This window comes from Vulpes lagopus, chromosome 6 (genome assembly GCF_018345385.1).
Source record: "Vulpes lagopus strain Blue_001 chromosome 6, ASM1834538v1, whole genome shotgun sequence".
Classification (NCBI taxonomy): Eukaryota; Metazoa; Chordata; class Mammalia; order Carnivora; family Canidae; genus Vulpes; species Vulpes lagopus.
In genome coordinates, this window is record NC_054829.1 from 35,381,188 (window position 1) to 35,401,984 (window position 20,797).

The window sequence follows — 20,797 nt, forward strand, 5'->3', positions numbered from 1 at the left end:
GAATGTGAGCGAGGAGCCACCGGCGGAGCCGCAACGGGGTCGGTGCCGATTTGATGGGACGGGCCCGCGGGGGAGGGTCGTGAGGCCGCCGCCGCCGCCGTCGCCGCCGCCGGAGCGCTGAGCTTCAGGTCCGGCCGTGAGGCCTAGAGGCGCCGCCGCCGCCGCCGCCGCCGCGGAACCGGAGGGACGCCGCGCCGGACAGCCGTCGCCCCGGGCTCCCTGCCGCTGTCCGGACCGCCCCCCGCACGTCCCGGCCCCGCCACCTGTCCCCGCCGCGGCCCTCACGCCGTTCTCCCGCCCCTCGAAACCACAGATCATCTTCGGATTCTTCCCCAGAAGCTTCAAGGTAACTTCGTCCCTCCAGCATCTCGGCTTGCCCGCTCCCCTTGCTCTTCCCCGTCCTCCCGAGGAAGCTGCAGGACACCGGCCTCGGGAAGGCCTGGCCGGGGCAGGCGAGGGGTGCGGTGCGGTGGGGTGGGTGTGGGAGAGGGAGAGCCCGTCCCACTTGTCTGATTTACCTGCAAATGCTTCTGACGATGCCTCTCATTCACTCTGCCCGTCTCCCCCCCCCCCCCCCCCGCCCCGCTCCGGCATCGGAGGCAGATTCTTGTCCCCCTTTATCCACTGACGGGGACGGGGGTGTGGGGGGAGGAAGCCGGTGGCGGGGGGGTTGGTGTAGTGAGCAGGATTCTGTAACAGCTTATCCTCTCCAGGGCTTTGGGGGGTGGGGTGGGGTGGGGTGGGAGCAAAGGGAGTATGTCAGCATCCCTACAGACCAACCCATTCCCTGTCTCTCTCCTCCACCCCAGTAACCCCCTTGGATTACCCCGAGCCTTGGAAATACCCCGTGCCCGCTGCTTAGACGATGATAAAGCTTCGGGCGTCCCGGTCCAGGGCGAAACCTGTTTCCCCGGGCTTTGCACGGACCCACTGCTACTGCAAGTTCAGTTCTGCAGCGCTTTAGGGTTGAGATGCTTGACGTTTATTCTGGGCCGCGGGTAGCAGGGGCAAATGATGTTAAAAAAAAAAAAAAAGAAAAGAAAAATGCTAGCAATAAATCATCTTTAGAAATGGGAGATGAGGAATAAAGGAGACAAAAAGAGTGACGGAAGAACAGGATTTACCGAAACCTTGCGTTGTTAGGGTTAAATGAAATTGGAATAATTCACGTACACATTGGAAAAGCTGCCTCTAAATTTACAACATACAAATGTGATGTGGAGCTTCTTGCTGATGCAGTCATTGTGAAAAATTTTAACTGATCTTACTTCTTCTATAGTCATTCATAGTTTGCAATTCCATTTTGAGTCTGTCATACTTTTTTTAAGGCTAAATTAGGTAGATTTTTAAAAACTTAAAATTTTTTTTTTTTTTTTTAAGGAGAACCAAACAAGACTTCAGAATTCCAAATGTCAAGATTCTGGGTTTTGATTTTTTTAGTTTATCTTTTTCTGTTTTTTATTGTGTCAGAATCTGGATAATCCAGATAATGTTTTATTCTTGCATGTTCAAGAAGAAACTCACTTACCTTTTAATTTAGAGGTTAAACAGCCCTTATGTATTGGAATGACAGGTGAGTAATTGCATTTCAGTATTTCCCCCATATGCATTATTTTTATTCAGGTCTGCCATTAATCTTGCTTGGAGCCTCCGTGCCATGAAAATGGTGGCATCTGTTTAAATTGAAATTGAGCTCAAGACTTGTTACTTTTTAGGAACTAGCCTTCATTTTAATAATTTGAGAGGGATAACAAAATCTGAAAGAACTGTTCTATCAGTTTGAGGGAATGAAAATTAATATTTGACTATGAACCTGAACTCAACTTGGTTGTTTAACTAGTTTGTGAATTTGTGTTTTCATTTCAACTTTGGTGCAAGATTTCATCATAATTAATGACTTAAGATGGCTTCATTCAAAAAGAAGACTTCTTTGAAATGCTCTTAATTATGCCTTTTATGTGTTCTGTTTAAAGTAATTTAACCTGTCCTCATTGGTGGTGTGGTATAGTTTATCATAGCTAACACAGTACATTGCATTAAGAGTCATGCCTGGGTAGTTTTAGTAGTTGTAAATTCCACCTTGCTGTGGTAGATTGGTGTAGATTCTAAAAGTACAATAAGAGTTTTAACTCCAGAGCCCATTCGTAATATTAAATATCTTGGGAAAATGTATTGATGGAAGTTTTCCAGTGGTAGAATAGTTCCAAAATCATTTCAGGAATCTCAAGATGAGAAGAGCCGTGCAGTTAGAAAATGAGTAGATGGCGTAGAAGAGTTCTTTAGTGTCAATGAGCATCTTTAATGCTTATCAGAGTGGGAGCGGCACATGCATTAGAACTACAATACTGCTTATATGGTACTTAAAATACTTTGTTTTTCATCAAATTTTCATGTTTCCCCATTGAACATGCAACTTTTCTTAATTGATTTTATTTGCTTTCTTCATCACATATTCCAATTTTCATGCATATTGTATATGGAAATTTTAGAATTTGTAATTCACATGTATGCTTCCGCCTTGGGAATATGTTTATGATACCTCTTTCTCTTCAGTAGGGATATGTCCTCAGCACCAACTACTCCTCCATCAGTGGATAAAGTAGACGGATTTTCTCGGAAGTCCGTCAGAAAAGCCAGACAGAAGAGGTCGCAAAGTTCCTCACAGTTTAGGTCTCAAGGCAAACCTATTGAGTTAACACCTCTGCCGCTGCTAAAAGGTAAGGCTCATGGCCAGGTGATGGATTCCTTTCTAGTTGATCATTTTGTATCTACATATAATTTCCTTTTTGTAGAATTTCATATTTGTTAAAGTTCTGTGTTGCAAATTGAAGGGATGGGAGATTTCAGACATGTTGAAGTTACTGCTATATGGGCAGATATACCCACTTTCCAGTTTAAAGGGCTCAATTTAATATAAATAGCTGTGGACGAATGAAATCTATTTTCAGGAAGATCTCTCACATTGATAAAGAGGGAAACTGAATGCCAGAGAAACTGTAAGATGCCTAGGTCTGTGTTTTACATTTTTTTTTCTGTTGACATTTATATGTATGTATATGTATAGTATGTGATAACAGCTACAAATTGTACAGTTTTAGTCACAGGAAGTAGACCTACTAGAGGAGATGGTACCATCAACTTAGGAGTTGGTATCGTAACATAGAAAATCATGTTTGAAAGAATTCATTTTTAAAAATCAAGAAAAAGTGGTCAGGTAGTAATTGCATCTCCAGATAATACATTTAGAAAACCTGATAAACATGTTTAATACTACTTTTCTCTTTCCTTTGGGATAAATTAAAAGGACAAGTTTTTAATATGAAAATTGCCTTTTCTAAATTAGACTTTGCAATTTTTGTTTGTTTATATGTGGATTTTTCCTGTTCTTTTTAATTTTCATCTGTTTGTTTTATGTTTATGAACAGGCATGTTTGAAATACATCAGAATATAGCATGTATTTACAGCTTGGGAACTATCAGAATCTGCCTTTGAAAGTAGATTTTTATCTCCTGAACACTTAGAAAAGTGAGGAGAAAGGGAACATGAACAAAACCAGTGTACTTCCATAGCTCAGAGGAAATCAGAAAACCTGGTTTGCTGGTTCGTTAGTGAACATTTACTTCTGTAACAGTTTGTGAAATTAGAAGGCATTATGAGAAATACTGGAGTTTGACCAGAAAAGATCCTCAAAATTTAGAGAAGGGTATTTCAGGCTTCTGTTTTTCCACATATGGACTTTTTTTTTTTTTTTTTTTTTTTAAGGGAGGAAGAGTCATAAATGAGATTCTGAGGTTTATACTTGGTATTAGTGGAAACTAAATGAATTCTGATTATAATAAAGATATATCTACTAGTCAGTAAAAAGATGAGCTCTTATGAGTTTGTAGGGGAGGAAGATTTAGCTAAAGGTTTTGCTGGTAAAAATGAAAAAGTCTTTGTGAGGCTTTAGAAGAAAAATGAGGGAAAAACTCTAGAGATAAAACTAATCTCTAATCTCTAAAACTAATCTCAAACTAATGTTTGAACTACAAAGTTGAGAGGCATATGGATTCTTTAGTAACTTATTTAATCGGAACTAGACATATAATAGCTATTAGCATGGTTATCTGGCCAAGGACTTTATTTTGAGAAAGCAGATTAAGCTTTTTGAGGTTTAGAAAGAATTTTAAACTTTATTGTTAAATTCATTTCTTGAGGCTCATGGTAAACATTTAAATTAGAACTGAACTGACTACTCATTGGTTTTGCGGGTAGTGAAAAGGCATGCCTGGGAAGAATTTGGCACATTTTAAGATTTTGTTGTTCCTTGTCTCATTTTTTTATCATGGTAAAATATACCTAACAACAAATTGACCAGTTTAACTATTTTTAAGCATGCACTAAGTGTGACATTAGGTACATTTACACTGTTGTGAATCCATCTCCACCAACCATCTCTAGAACTTCTCTATTTCCCTGCAACTGCAACTGTATCCATTAAACACTAACCGCCCACCCCCCCTCGCTTAACCTTAGCCCCTTGGTAAGTAACCGCCATTCAGTTTTCTATCTTTATGAATTTGATTACCCTAAGTCTTTTGGTGGCTGGATTATTTCACTCAGCAACATGTCTTCAAGGTTCATCCATGTTGCAGTATATGTTAGAATTTCCTTCCATTGAAGCCTAACTAATATTCCCCTGAGTGTATATACCATATATATATATATATTTTTTTTTCTGGTATACCATATATTATTTATCCATCTGTCAGTGGACACTTGGGTCATTTTCACCTTTTGGTTATTGTGAATGTTGCTATGGACATGGGTGTACAAGTGTGTCTGAGCCCCTGCTTTCATTTCTTTTGGGGACATGCCCAGAAGTGCAATTGCTGGATTATATATTTAGTTTTTTGAGGAATTGCCAGACTGTTTTCCATAGCAGCTGTACCATTTTACCTTCTTACCATCAGTGCACAAAGGTTCCAATTTCTCCACATCCTCACCAATACTTGTTATTTTCTGTGTTTTTGATAATAGCCACCATAATGTGTGTGAAGTGGTATTTCATTGTGGTTTTGATTTGCACTTCATTTCTGGCTAATGAATAATGTTGAGCATCTTTTCATGTGCTTATTGGCCATTTGTATATCCTTTTCTCATTTTTTTTCCTTTTCTCATTTTTTTTATTTTTTATTTTTTTCCTTTTCTCATTTTTTTAAGTGAAGTCTGATAATATTGAAAAATTTCCAAGAACTTTGCTTTCCAGGAATATGATTTTTGTGACCTTATGTATTTTGCCAGCATGGGAGAATTGGAGAGTAACAGGACCATATCGTACTAGATATATGCACAGCTTAATTCCAGACAGACTGAAAGTGATGCTTGTATAGCAAGCATATTCTGGGAAAATATTCTGGAAAGCACTCCACAAATTAGATTTCTCTGTCTATAGAATAACAAAGTCCGATGTAGGTTTCAGAAATGTTTATTTGCTCTTTTTAGAGAATATAAAAGTTTGTTAAATGACATTTCTTTTTCTTAGAATGGATTGAGTTTTGTGTGTTATCTTCTCAATAACTTTAGGAACTAATTTATGGCATATAAAGAAAATATAGGAGGAATTTCTTTATTTTTCTACCATTTCCTTAGGAAAGATCAGAATAAATTATGTGCGCATGCCAAAGGATAGTTATTGATTTAATTTTCTGTAGTACTGCTTTGACCAAATTGGAAGATTTGAGTTAATTTTATTTGGCAGTATATATAAATGGCAGTTGAATTTTGTGGGTTGCATTAAAGAAGAAAGTAAAATTCATGGCCTCAAGATCTTTAATTTTGGAGGAGTTTGAAAATGGAAATTGTGTTGTTTTATAACTCATCTTTTTAATACATAATTTTTGAAAACTCAAACATTAGGTTCATTGATGATCACTTGTTTTGTGTGTATCCATTATCAGAATGTTTATAATATGCATCATAATATTTGACTGACTTATAAGTAATACGACCATTAGTATTTTATTTATTTATTTATTTTAAGATTTTATTTATTTATTCATGAGAGAGACAGAAAGAGACAGAGACATAGGCAGAGGGAGAAGCAGGCTCCATGCAAGGAGCCCGACATGGGACTGGATCCTGGAACCCCAGGATCACACCCTGGGCCTAAGGCAGGCGCTAAACCGCTGAGCCACCCAGGGATCCCCGACCATTAGCATTTTAAAAGTCTCTTCACTTGCAGAACTTAACCAACTAAAAGGAAAGATTTGTCTTTTTTGCGTCTTTTCTAATGGGGAGAGTTTTGAAATTTCTATCAACAGTGTTTTCTCTGTAGAGAGCAATGCCAGCAGGTTGTTTTGTGTACATAGCTGGCTTTTCCTCAGCTACTTATAATGAAGTAGAGACTTTTGAACTTTCTCCACCTTTATGTGCTTTTGAAAATATTTTCAGAGAGTCTTTTTTTTTTTTTTTTTTAATTTATGATAGTCGCACAGAGAGAGAGAGAGAGGCAGAGACACAGGCAGAGGGAGAAGCAGGCTCCATGCACTGGGAGCCCGACATGGGATTCGATCCCGGGTCTCCAGGACGGCGCCCTGGGCCAAAGGCAGGCACTAAACGGCTGCGCCACCCAGGGATCCCTTTTCAGAGAGTCTTAAAGGTTTTGAGCTTGAAGGACTTTTACTCAAGGGAAATTTAGTAAAGGTTTGAGTGCTTTATGTAGAGACTTGGGTACTTTCCTTGTTCCTACATAGCATGACATGAAGCAAGCTCTCATAGTTATCTATTTTAATAAGGACAAGTACACTAAACACTTAGGGAATAGACATATACATTTATAATAATAATAATAGTAATAGTAAGTAGTAGTAGCAGTAGTAGTACTGCCAGATTAGGTGATTTGTTCTCTCCCCACTCCATCCTTCCATGCCGTTTCCTTCTTTCTTTGACTTTAAAAGCTTATATAGGTTTAGGTTTGAAATGTTTTTGAAAAGTACCACCTCTTTGAAGATGGGATTATATGAGAGTGGTGTCATTATTTTTAGCCTCATAACTCCCCTTATGTTTTTGAGACATTTTGCTAATAGTTTGGACATTCAGTATTAAACTTTCCAAAAACTGTGATAACTGGAGGTACTCTTCAGAAACTCTGCCTCTGGGTGTTAAAACTTTTAGATGAGTAACACTGTGTTTCTATAAATTTCTTTAATGAAAACTTTTTTTTTTTTTTAATCTCTAGGCTTGTGATTCAGCTTACATGTTTTTCAGGGTGTCAGTTTATGATGATTTTAAAAATCCCAATTTAAAACTAGTGTTTAGGGGCACCTGTGAATGGCTCAGTTTGGCTCAGGTCATGGCCCCGGGGCTCTGGGATCAAGTTCTCCTGCATCAGGCTCCCTGCATGGAGCCTGTTTCTCCCTCTGCCTGTGTCTCTGCCTCTCTCTCTGTGTTCCTCATGAATAAATAAATAAAATCTTAAAAAAACAAACCAACTAGTGTTTAAGCTTTTCTAGCTTTTGGGTGGGATAATTTTTTTCATCCATATGTTTCAGATAGTGTAAACAAGGAATATGCAGAAGTAATTCCCAGTTTTTATAATTGGTTAGTGCTCTGAAGTGTATTTATAATAAGAATAGTTTCTTAAGGAATAATGTCCTTTGTTTTAGTGTTTACCATTTTCCTTGTACTGTGCAGTGTCACATGAGGGAAAGTACATGGGCCTTGTTGCTTGCAAGAGTCCTCATTCACTCACTAGTTGTGTTTTCCGGGGCAAGTATGTTAACTCCTGAGAGCCTTGGTTTTCTTGTCTACCAAATGGGGATGGTTATAACAGTCAGTAGATGTGACAGTGCCACGTTCAATAAATCCTAGCTACTGTTATTTAACTGGGCTCTTAGAAGTTAAAATATGAATAATGTGGAATTATTTCACTTTTTATATTTTTTCAGCAAAAAGTTGAAATTGGAAATCTCTCAGAAAACTATGAAACACGACCATAGTTTTGTAGGGGTGAATCTTTTTCAACCAAAATATTTGAAGAAACAGTTTGCAAATGTATTGCACTTTGTAGACTAGTTATTTTAAACACCTTTTTTGGAGATTTTCACTGAATACATTGGTATCCTGCTACATTTTTTAGTGTATTCGTTTTTTTTTTTTAAATTTATTCATTTTTTGAATAGATAATGTAGTTATATGGTTCAGATCTCAAAAAGTACAGAGTACTTTTGAGAGTACAAAGGTACAAAGTACTCCTTGTTTTTTTTTTTTTTTTTTTTAAAGATTTTATTTATTTATTCATGAGAGACACAGAAAGAGAGGCAGAGACACACAGGCAGAGGGAGGAGAAGCAGGCTCCATGCAAGGACCTTGATGTGGGACTCGATCCTGGGAATCCGGGGTCAGGCCCTGAGCCAAAGCAGATGCCCAACCACTGAGCCACCCAGGCGTCCTGAAAAATCTTCTTCCTGACATGGTTCTTCTGCTTGCCCTTCGCAGAAGCAACCAATCATGATATTCTTCTATAGAAGATAAAGACATTCTTAAACCCTTCATTGATTTTGAAATGCATTTTGCAGCCCGAAATTATGTGCATATTTTGTATATGTATGTCCAGTTTTTAAACGGGAGCATTACATAGTATTTTTCGGATTCTTAAAGCGGTGTTCAAAAAGGGTTAAGAACCACTGATCTAGTTTGTACCTTAAATTAATGATGCATGTTCTTTTGACAATGAAATTGGCATGTGAATGTTTGTGTCTGGTTTTATGAAATAATTGTAAGTTTTCCTTCTGAACTAGAAGAATATCTATGAGGTCAGAGGTGTTAACTTTCAACTTTGCAGCCTTTGAGACAATGTAGCAATATTTTTCTTTATGGAAGAAATTATGAGATTTTTCACAAAACGAAGTATCAGTTGCACTGTTTTCATGTGTGAAAGATTATACTTAGTTGTAGTGAGGAGGTATTTCATTTAGTTTTAGGGAGAAATATTATTTCTTGATATATCCTAATAGTTTATAGCATAGAGAAAATTTCCATACAGAGTTGTTTGTGGGCCAGAAGATATTGAGAGTAAGCATACCTGATTAATCATTTAAAAGTAGGATAGCAACTTGCATTCATATCCCATTCCATCTGAGTATGATAATTACTGCTTAGTTCTTAACCTTGGGTTCGTGGGTGTCTGGTTGAGGATAGGATATGGGCTTTGTGGGTGGGCTTTCAGGTTCTAAGACCCTCCTAAAATTATATGTAAAGTATCTGTGGATGTGCATTCTTTTTGGAGAGCAGAGTTCACTGCTTTCCTCAGATTCTGGAAGATTTAGCTCTTCCCTTCTTGTTCTTTCCCCATAGTTAAGAGCTTTGAGTTAGACCAAAAGATTGGGAATTGTATTCTTATTTTCTGAGTATCATGTTAACTGTATTTAGACACAGATGCATTTGACACTTAACAGTAAACATGTTAAACTATAAACAGAATTCATCATAATGTGGGTCTCTCCAGGATATGACTCAGCCCAGGCATAAAATATTGAGGTGCCAAATGAGTCTTCTCATAAGGTAAGGTGTCCTTTTCTACCTAGAACTTTCTTTCCCTGACTTCATATCATTCTTCAAGTTTTATCTTACCATGGGACTTTCTTAGTAAGTGTCCCTCTTGACTTTTAAAAATAGTCTTTGAAGTTCCTAACAGTCTATTGTATCTTGCATTATATTTATAATCTTTTTTTTTTTTTTTAAGATTTTATTCATTTATTCATAGACACAGAGAGGGGCAGAGACACAGGAAGAGGGAGAAGCAGGCTCCATGCAGGGAGCCTGATGTGGGACTTGATCCCGGGTCTCCAGGATCACACCCCAGGCTTCAGGCGGCGCCAAACCGCTGCGCCACCAGGGCTGCCCTTATATTTATAATCTAAAATTATTTTTCTTTGTTGGTTCACTTATGTGTTATCTGTTCTCCCCCATTAGAATATAATCTTCAGCGTAGAAACGTTGTTTCTTTTACGCCCAGGGCTTAGATCGGCTTAGAACATCGTTCGTGTTCAGTAAATACTTGTTAGCCAATTAATTACTATTGTTAGTTGACATCTAAATTATTAGTAATAGTGTAGACATTTATTTTCCTTAGTATTAAAATTTTTTTCCCCAAAATCCAGGTCATGCAAGTTTTATTTTAACTTATGATTTACACAAGGTTACAGATTTGTTTAATGAAGACTTTTTATTTTTAGAGGATCAAATTCTTGAGTGCTCACTTAAAATCCTGAGTGAGGCTTTATGCTTTGGTAATTCTGCTTGTTTTAGGTTAAGAACAGAAGTATCTTGTGGAGAGAGGATGGAATGGATTTTGTGTGACATACTAAGTGATTCCTTTTACTTAGGGGATTCATCACTTGGCGTTTTGCAGCAGATGTTAAATATAGTGGAACACTGTTTTTCTGCTGATGTTTGAGGACTGAACTGTGGGCTAATAAAATCACCAGACTTTTCTTTATATAGTTTAAGAGGGAATAGCATAGCTGAATATTATAATGGGCTTTCAGAGCAAGGTTTTATGGTTAAATTTTCTCATCTTTAAAGCTTACTTTATAATAATGTTAGCTCTTAATATTAATTAGATTTTGTAGTGCTTGCAAAAGAACAGTAACGTTTCTAGATATTTCTAAAATGCTGGGTAAGATAGTTCTTTGGTTTGTTTGCAAATGATGACATGACATCCTTTTTTACTACTTATAAGTACTTTTCTACTCTTTTTTTTTTTAAAGATTTTTTTTTTAAATTTTTATTTATTTATGATAGTCATAGAGAGAGAGAGAGAGGCAGAGACACAGGCGGAGGGAGAAGCAGGCTCCATGCACCGGGAGCCTGATGTGGGATTCGATCCTGGGTCTCCAGGATCGCGCCCTGGGCCAAAGGCAGGCGCCAAACCGCTGCGCCACCCAGGGATCCCTCTACTCTTTTTTTTGAAAATTTTCTGAAAACAAATATGGGATCTTATTTTTACGTTGCAGTAGAATTAAGCATATGATGAATATATTGATTGGACGATATGATATTATGTTATATTTTTGCTTAACCTAGAACAATATATATGTAATATATACAACATGTTTTAAAACTTTTTTTAAAAAGATTTTATTTATTTGAGTGAGAGAGCAGAAAGCATGTGAGAGAGATCATAAGCAGGAGGGAGGGGTAGAGGGAGAAGCAGACTCTCTCTGCTGAGCAGATAGCCCAATGTGGGGCTCGGTCCCAGAACCCTGGATCATGCCCTGAGCCAAAAGCAGAGATTTAACCAGTGGAGCCTCCCAGTGCCCCTATATATAAGCATGTTATCTAAGTAAGGCAGGTGGCCTCCCTAAGGTAAGAAAGGAGGCCCCAGGGCCACACACCCCTAGGTTTGAATTTTGAGTCGGTTCACAGCTGTGTGATTTTCTTTCTTTCTCTTTTTCTCTTCTCTTCTCTCTTCTCTTCTCTTCTCTTCTCTTCTCTTCTCTTCTCTTCTCTTCTCTTCTCTTCTCTCTTCTCTTCTCTTCTCTTCTCTTCTCTTCTCTTCTCCTTTCCTTTTCTTCCTTGCTTCCTTCCATCCATCTTTCTTCTCTTCTCTTTTCTTTCTTTCTTTCTTTTTCTTTCTTTCTTTCTTTCTTTCTTTCTTTCTTTCTTTCTTTCTTTCTTTCTTTCTCTTTCTTTCTTTCTTTCTTTCTTTCTTTCTTTCTTTCTTTCTATTTTATTTATTCATTCATGAGAGACACACACAGAGAGAGAGAGACTGAGACACAGGCAGAGGGAAGAAGCAGGCTCCATGCAGGGAGCCCGATGTGGGACTGGATCCCGGATTTCCAGGATTGGGTCCTGGGCTGAAGGCAGCGCTAGACCGCTGAGCCACCGGGCTGCCCAGCTGAGTGTTTTCTTTTATCTCGCAATTGGGAGAGTATTAGAACCCACATCATATAGTCAGACTAAGTGCCATAAAGTAGATAAAGCACTTATTTCAGTGTTGGATACATAGTAGGGGTTGAAGAATATTAGTTGTTATAATTGCAGGAAAAAACTGTGGAATAGGAAAATGCTTCTCTTTGTTTTTCAGTTGATTTTGATTCTCTTAATACTTTACATGGATTGTTTCCATTTAAGGAAGAAAAATATGGAGTATGTAGAGCTGTGGGAATCAGACTTTTAAAGTGAAAAGGAGAACTAGCTTTTATGGAATGAATAGTCTCAGCATTACTATTTAGTTAACGTCAGTTTCAGACTGGCTTCTCATTTCAGGAATAAGAACATAAAGTGGCTAATGTAATTATTTCCAAGGGGAATTCCTCGCATGGAGGATTACCAGGTAAAATTAATGTTTGATAAGTTTATTTTGGAAGTAATCCACTAGGACAGGATCTCTAATCTTTTTTTCTCATTGCTTACTCATATCAGTAACAATAATGTATATATGTGTTTATACATTGTATACAGGTGCTATTTTACATATATACAATACAGGTTAAGAAAATACACAAATATAGAAAGTTAAAAAAGATACTGCAATATAAAGTGTATAGATGATCTAATATTTAATTTTGGTGCTTCCTTTTCCTTTACCCATTCCCTCCAGCACAGGTACTGGCTCTTAGCACATCTTTATTTTTTATTTTTATTTTTTTCTCCATGATAGTCACACAGAGAGAGAGATAGAGAGGCAGAGACAGAGGCAGAAGGAGAAGCAGGCTTCATGCACCGGGAGCCGACGTGGGATTCGATCCCGGGTCTCCAGGATCGCGCCCTGGTCCAAAGGCAGGCGCCAAACCGCTGTGCCACCCAGGGATCCCTGAGCACATCTTTATATTCAGATTTTGTTTGGAAGAGAGAAACTCTTCAGTTTAGAGCCTTGATTTTTAGCATTTTGTTTTAAGCCTGAGAGATGTGAAGAGTGGAATGAGAAAACTTCTTTCTTTATGTTCTTGAGGTTTTTGTCCAGGTTTTGAATTTATTGTACCTTAAAGAAACAAAATCTGAATTGAAGATTTTGCCAGTTTGAGAATTATCATAGATGGTTCTTTCTTGAGGGCGCTTGTCTTGCTGTTGACGGGTGGGTTTTAGAGGGCCCTCAACTCTCTTGAAATTCAGGCAGTATTTAGTGTCCCTGGGCAGAGGGTCATTTTTCTGGACAAAGGGTTCACAGCTCTCATCAGATTCTCAAAGGAGCTTCCCTGAAAGCTAGGAGCTACTGCTTTGTGGTGGGTATTGAGTTTCTTCACTTGAGAGAATTTGTTGTATAGTCCCTCTCTGTAGAAGGGAGATCTCTTGAGAAAAAACTTCTGCACGTCTCTCTTGACTTTAAGTTCTTTTGATACCAAATAGAATTTTTAAAGGTATTTGAAAGGTTGTCACATGACTCTAGCTTGGTTGTTTGGAACTTTTTGATCAGTATCATTTGAAAATTAAGCTGAGTAAATACTACCAATGGTAAACCAGAATGTACCTGTAAAAAAGCATTTATACTAGAATAGCTGTGGATCTGGAAGAAGCCAGGAGGAGAAACTCAGGTTACCTTTGCTCGTGAAGAAGTAGTTTAGCAACCAGCAAAGGAGGTTGGGAAGGAGTGGGAGAAGGAAAGCAGTATCTATAGGTTCCACTGTGTAGCAGGTGATGTACTACATGGTGTCGCATTGAAGCTTCACAACAAAACCAAGAACAAGGCATGTTTGTTGTTAACTGAGGGCTGTGTAATTTGCCCACCCTTTCAGAGAGAGCCTGGCCTGTCTAGTTGCAGAGCCAGTGCCTTCTCTATTTATATGCATGAACATAGGTGAGCACTAGAGATAACCACCATCTTGCTCATGCTGTACTAGGAAGATTTACCAAGGGAACCATTTTACTACCTCTTGCAAGAACCTTGAAAATTGTGAGGAGACTGAAGTGATGAGAAGTGGAGAGGAGAAGAGGTTGGCATCCCCAGGCCAGTGGCAACCCTGTGAGTGGTGGGTGGTGGTGGAAAGAGTCATGGAAGAGCAGCAGGCCTCAAAGTCGGCTCTTTAGAAAGGCCGGTCAGTGCTGCCAAGAGGCAAGAAGGAAGGGTAGCCAGGCATCATGATGGCGAGGGTGGGGGAGGTGTGGAGGAGAGGAGGAAGATGCCACTCTGGATCCTGTGGAACTCATGTGCTGTCGTGATAAAGTCATGTCAATCATTGAGTGGTTTGGGTTGGCAAACCGGTAGCAGTGTGGCAGTGGTGTTCTTTACCATTCATCGTTTATCTTTACATCTTTGGGAACTAGCTTAACTAGGAAAGGGTGTGAGTCAAGTCAAGGTGATAATCCTGGCTTTGTGACCTGAAATCAGGTATTTAACGTTTTTGGAGCTTTAACCTCTATTTTGTAAAATGGGACTCACAGTTCCTAAGGTGGTTCTGAGGAGTGAGATAATGTGAGTAGGTTGCCTAATGTATGGTTGGCATATTGCTTCCCTTATCTTTCTGTTTGTCATTGATCTTTCTTTGAGTCACTCCTAAGGACTAGATCTTGTTTCAGATCTTGAGAGGGAAGAGGTCTGGTAAAAGTTCATCCATTCATGTAGGCATCATGAAAGACTTTGACCTTATGGTGATATTACATTTTAATTGAATTAGTTCATGGTTGCTGGTGTTGGAACACTGTTCACAGTAAAATGTTAAAACATTAAAAAACATGGATAAAATTGGGACTTGGCAGCATTTCAGGAAAAGTACTATCTTCTGCTAAGGAAGATGCAGGCTTTGGAATTAGCCTTTTACCCGAGTGCCTCCAGAAGACAATATCTGGAAATGGAAGGAGGTACCTCCTTTCCATATGTTATAAGGAATTCAGAATGGGTTCAGGCTTCTGAGGAGCTAGCTATCTTCTATTAGCAGTTTGGAATCATAGCAAACACTTTTCTTTTTGAATGAATATTTAAAATTTTTTTTTTTTTAAATTTTTTATTTATTTATGATAGTCACAGAGAGAGAGAGAGAGGCAGAGACACAGGCGGAGGGAGAAGCAGGCTCCATGCACCGGGAGCCCGATGTGGGATTCGATCCCGGGTCTCCAGGATCGCGCCCTGGGCCAAAGGCAGGCGCCAAACCGCTGCGCCACCCAGGGATCCCGAATGAATATTTTTATTTTTATTTTTTATTTATTTATTTTTTTTAATTTTTTTTTTTAATTTTTTTTTTATTTATGATAGTCACAGAGAGAGAGAGAGAGAGGCAGAGACACAGGCGGAGGGAGAAGCAGGCTCCATGCACCGGGAGCCTGATGTGGGATTCGATCCCGGGTCTCCAGGATCGCGCCCTGGGCCAAAGGCAGGCGCCAAACCGCTGCGCCACCCAGGGATCCCGGAATGAATATTTTTAAATCAAGGACATTTGTAGCAGAAAGGAAGTTCCTTTTGAGAGTCAGAAGCCTACTTTGTCGCATCAAGTTAATTTTTCAGAAAGATAGTGATGTATCCAAAGGACTGGTGTTTTTCCCCAATTTGTGAGCAAAAGTCAAAATGAAAGCAGATTTATACAAAGAACTTTTTTTTTTTCTTTTTTTAAAAAATGATTTTATTTATTTGAGACACAGAGAGAGAGAGAGAGGCAGAGACACAGGCAGAGGGAGAAGCAGGCTCCATGCAGGGAGCCTGATGTGGGACTTGATCTTGGGTCTCCAGGATCAGGCCCCGGGCTGAAGGCGGTGCTAAACCACTGAGCCACCGGGGCTGCCCCTACAAAGAGCTTTTTAAAAATAAAAGGAAGTTTCAGTACTCTGTACTGCGCTGTCTTCCATGCATCCTTCTATGTTTACTTCTTCATTTACAACTACTATAACTAATAAGAATCCTTGATGGTAACCAGTCATCTAGAAATAATTTAGAAATAATATTCATTTCACTTTAAGAAAACTTGAACACATCATTTTAATAAAAAACAGTTGAGCTGGGACGCCTGGGTGGCTCTGTGGTTGAGTGTCTGCCTTCAGCTAGGACGGGATCCTGGGGTCCTGGGATCGAGTCCCACATCAGGCTCCCCATGGGGCACCTGCTTCTCCCTCTGCCCGTGTCTCTGCCGCTCTCTGTCTCTCTCATAAATAAATAAATAAAATCTTTAAAACAAAAAAAACCCAGTTGAGTTGAAGTTCTGAAATTCAGTAGTTCTAAAATTTATCTGGCATGTGGCTAGATCTAGGGGGAGATCTGTCTGTAAGATTTCAGGTAAAAGTAACTTTGACATAACCTTTGGCTACTGAGGAAACTTTGTGCTTTACTACCTAGATTTAGTTATTCCTCAGAGATGTTGGATAGGGCTATATTTTGTTGTATTTAGATTTATATCTTAACATTGTAAAAGGCATTTCAACTAATGGTGGAACTTATTTAGGCTTTTATGGTTCAGTGGGCTGTTCTAGAAATGGCCTATACTTTAGATACCTTTGGGCTTAGGAGTGGTGGACCCTGTACTCATACTCTCGAATTATGGTGAGGTTTAAATGAAATGAATTGTGTGCAAATGTTTTTCAAAGTGCGTATGAAGCAAATAGCTTTAAAAAGAGTCTGTATGTGGTCTGGCTAAATAGTCTCCTCCAAGGGCCTTATAGTCTCATTTTTGTAATTGTTCTGTGGAAGGTATGACTCACTTCATTCACTCATCAGATTTCTACTGAGCAGTGTGATGCACCAGGCATTGTGCTGGCAACACAGTGGTGAGCAAAAGAAGGTTGATGTGGTTCCTCTAAAAAGGCCATTGTAGCTGGAGGTCAGAGATTGATGAAGCTACTTAGGTTGTTGGAGCCAAATCATTCTGGCTGGGTTAGTTTGTCCTGATTCTAAGAGCATTTGTACGTATCTATAAATATATGATCGTTGAATATATAAATCACCCATAAATCCCCTACCCAGTCAGGGGGAATAATATATTTTCCCCTCATGTTTATATGTTGTGTTAATCTTAAAATTGTTTTTGTTCTGTAGGATACTTAATAGTGTTATAATTACTTTGAGATAGTCTTATTTTTGGAGTTGGAATTTTATTTTATTTTATTTTATTTTTTTTTAATGTTTTTATTTTTATTTTTTAATTTATTTATGATAGTCAGAGAGAAAGAGAGGAGAGACACAGGCAGAGGGAGAAGCAGGCTCCATGCACCGGGAGCCCGATGTGGGTTTCGATCCCGGGTCTCCGGGATCGCGCCCTGGGCCAAAGGCAGGCGCCAGACCGCTGCGCCACCCAGGGATCCCCTGGAGTTGGAATTTTAAAAAATTCTCTTATGGTATCATTGGGCTTGTCATTTTATAATACTGAGGTTTCTTTGAAAACAACTTAATCATTGCTTGCTTAAAAAAGCAATACCAGGTTACTTCCTGGCTATAGACATGAAATGTACAAAATGTTAAAAACATACCAAGTCCCTTTAAAACTAAGTAAAATCCATCTGTGGGTCTACCCATATGCTCTATAGATGGCACTGTATTATTAAAGTACATGATCTTAAGTTCTCATGTGTTTTAATTCACTGTTTCATGAACTGCTGCCTGGAATAGTGGGGGACATAATACAATAGATTTAATTCATTAAGAAAATAAAAGTTTAGAAGATTAGAGCTGGAATTACTGTCAACACCAATTGATGTTCATTAAAGGAGAATGCAGGCAACAGTAAAACCACAGTTAGGCAAAGCAGTTAACATTGGTGGTGTTATGGTTTCTGTGAAGATTGGAAAAATAAATAATTGCAAGTATTTTAAATTTGGCAAAATGAATGAAGTTAAAAATTGAATCTACCTCCTTATCACTAGCTAATTTTATTAAATTATTAATAAAATTAAATTATTAAATTTAGCTATTAAATTATTGATTGTTATCTGTGCTGCATTCTCTGGGTGGTAAAAATTGGGTAGAGTATGTGCTTTAGAACCAGTGCTGGAAGCAGAACTGGATTTGTGATGGTTTACATAAGGTGGAAAGCATCATCTAGGATTATCTCAGACTCTTACCTGTGGGAGAGTCTAACAAAATAAATAAAAGAACTATAGAGTTTGGAGTGTTTTTCTTTCTTTCTTTCTTTCTTTCTTTCTTTCTTTCTTTCTTTCTTTCTCTCTCTCTCTCTCTCTTTCTTTCTTTCTTTTTTTCTTTTTTTCTTTCTCTTTCTTTCTTTCTTTCTTTCTTTCTTTCTTTCTTTCTTTCTTTCTTTCTTTCTTTCTTTCTTTCTTTCTTTCTTTCTTTCAGATTTTATTTATTCATGAGAGACACAGAGAGAGAGGCAGACACATAGGTAGAGGGAGAGGCAGGCTCCATGCAGGGAGCCAGATGTAGAACTCCATCCCCAGACCCGGGATCACGCCTTGAACTGAAGGCAGCTGCTCAACCGGCATCCTATGGATGCCCAGGCATCCCGTGGAGTTTTTGATAGTACTTAAAAGATCACTCTTATACCTCAATGGTTAATGAATTTCAAAATGATTATAGAATCATTTCATGGTTAGTCAACAATGTACATTCCTGTAAGTGCAAATCTGTATTTAATATTAACAAAATCTTGGTGAAATTATGTTTCTTTACAGTTTTTTTTCTTTACAGTTTTATTTAATGGAATATTTTCTTTTGTGTGTTAATGTAGATAGGGCACTATACCTACATTTCTTGGCTAGAAAGACATTCTCCTTCCTTTTTTGGAGCAAGGCTGCTTATAATATTGTACTGTCTGTTAAGAGAATAATTTCTTCACATTAGGATGTCCTAGTTCATGATTGATATTCTTTTCTCTCCACAAATACCAGAATAATTGAGCAGTTATTTGCCTCTTTGTTGGCGAGATAGTCATGAAGTTTTTGCTTGACTCCAAGGAGATTGAAAGACTAAGTAAGAACCTCTCCATAGAGTGGTTTTGAGGACTGAGTGAATTGATATATTTAATGCTTAGAGTGGGACCTAGTTTATGGTAAATGTTATATAAATGTTAGTCAATTTGTCATTCTTATTGCTATTATTATTATTTATAAATATTACTTAATCTGTATTTTATGACTTGGATTTCAAGTGGATCCTGTAAAGATGATCTATTTTTGTGTACTGTGTTTAGGAGAGTGGGTATTTGTTTTTTAAAATCCATTAAGCTTATCCCTAAACTAAATCTTTTAAGTAGAAGAATTTATCACTATCTATCACATTTGCTAATGAACTTTAAAAAGCATTTAGAAAGATTTTTTTAGTGAAGTACCGTTTGGAAAATGTCAAAGTCAGTACATTATTTATTTTATTTTATTTTTTTTAGTCAGTACATTATTGAACCCAAGGATGCGTCTAGGCAAGTGTGAGCTGTGTTGCTTTATGACAGATGGTAAAGCATTGCGTTCACCTGTCTTTCCCAGCTGGGGTGTGTGGTGCGTTGGGGAATTGAGTTGGTTGTGTGTGATGACAGTGAACATTGGCACTGTGAAACATTGGGGAGAGGACTGTTGGTGGTTGCTAAATGTAATTAAGAGGTTGGTAGATGCTACCTGGACAGATAGGACATAGTCATTAACTTAGCATCTTTGATTAAGTGGGAGCATTGAAAAATCTTTAGAAAAACATTTTTTTAAAGAGGTTGTTAGAAGTTTGCAAAAGCATCTTTGGTGCAGGTGGCTTACAATATGAATTTCATGTGTGTTAGAAACTTTTTCTTCATTTGTGAGCTTTTTACCTAAAACTTTTTTATGAACTGAAATTATGGATTTGTTGTATACATGTTATTTTGACGAGCAGTGAAACCTGTATTTAGTCTTTATTCAGACCTAGAAAGGTTTTTCTCTCTCATGGGAAGTTATGGTTCTCAAAGTGTCCAAGCCACTCATTTCTCATACTTATCTCAAGATAATAAGTGTTGTCTTTGACATGTCTTCAGTTTTTATCAAGACAAGAAAATTTATTCAGCCCTTGTGCATTTTTGTCTTTCATGATGAATTCAAATAAAGTAACTGACTGTGAGTGATTATGTTCACAAAAGCAAGGTATACATGTATTTGAAGTAAATACATAATGAGGGGAACCAATTCCAAGAAACCACTGGCAGATCAGAGTTTGGTAAGTGTAGTTGAATTGGAATGTCAATCAGAATTCTTTCTTCCAAGATATTTTTTTGAGCTGGTAGCTGCTCATGTTTCTGTTCTACCTTGAGTTCTTACTTTTTATCCTAAAGATTTTTTTTTTTTAATCCTAAAGATTTTAAGTAAAGGCTCAAAGGCTGAACAGTGAAAGCTTCAGTCAAGGCAGGACACTTCAGTGCACATGCGTGAAGAGAGGTAGAGGGAGAGAATCTCCAGCATGACTCCCCGCTGAGTATGGAGCTGGATGTAGGGCTTGATCTCAGGACTCTGAAATCATAACCTGAGGTGAAACCAAGAGTCAGATGCTCAACCAACTGAGCCACCCGAGTGCTCCTCCCCTCCCATCCATTTAACATTTTTTAAAAAATAAATTTTTGACATTTGTTTTTTCTTCTGTCTGTATAGTAGCTCCCTTATCTGTGGGGGTTATGTTCCAAGACCCTCAGTGGTTGCCTGAAATGCAGTTAGTACCTAACCCTGCATATACTGTGATTTTTTTTCCTTTAACTACAAACCTGTGCTAAAAGTTTTAATTCATAAATTAGGTACAGTGAGATTAACAACAATGGCAGTTACAACAATATATTATAATGAAAGTTAGGTGACTGTAGTCTCTCAAAGTATCTTTTTTCTTTTTAAAGATTTTATTTATTTATTTATGAGAGACACAGAGATGAGAGAGGCAGAGACATAGGCAGAGGGAGAAGCAGGCTCCACGAGGGAAGCCCGATGTGGAACTTG

At 38.2% G+C, this 20,797-nt stretch overlaps 1 protein-coding gene across 3 annotated transcripts in view; it reads left to right on the forward strand.

Annotated features, from left to right (window-relative positions):
- Positions 1–210: 210 nt before the first annotated feature.
- PPP2R5E (protein phosphatase 2 regulatory subunit B'epsilon) overlaps positions 211–20,797 on the forward strand; it is a 146,803-nt gene continuing 126,216 nt past the window's right edge. For 2 of the 3 annotated variants that reach the window (XM_041758523.1, XM_041758525.1), the window contains exons 1-2: positions 211–346; positions 2,554–2,717. In XM_041758523.1, coding sequence (XP_041614457.1) covers positions 2,561–2,717 — 157 coding nt within the window. In that variant the 5' untranslated portion in view covers positions 211–346; positions 2,554–2,560. The remainder of the gene's footprint in view (positions 347–2,553; positions 2,718–20,797) is intronic. The other variant, XM_041758524.1, reaches the window with a different exon arrangement.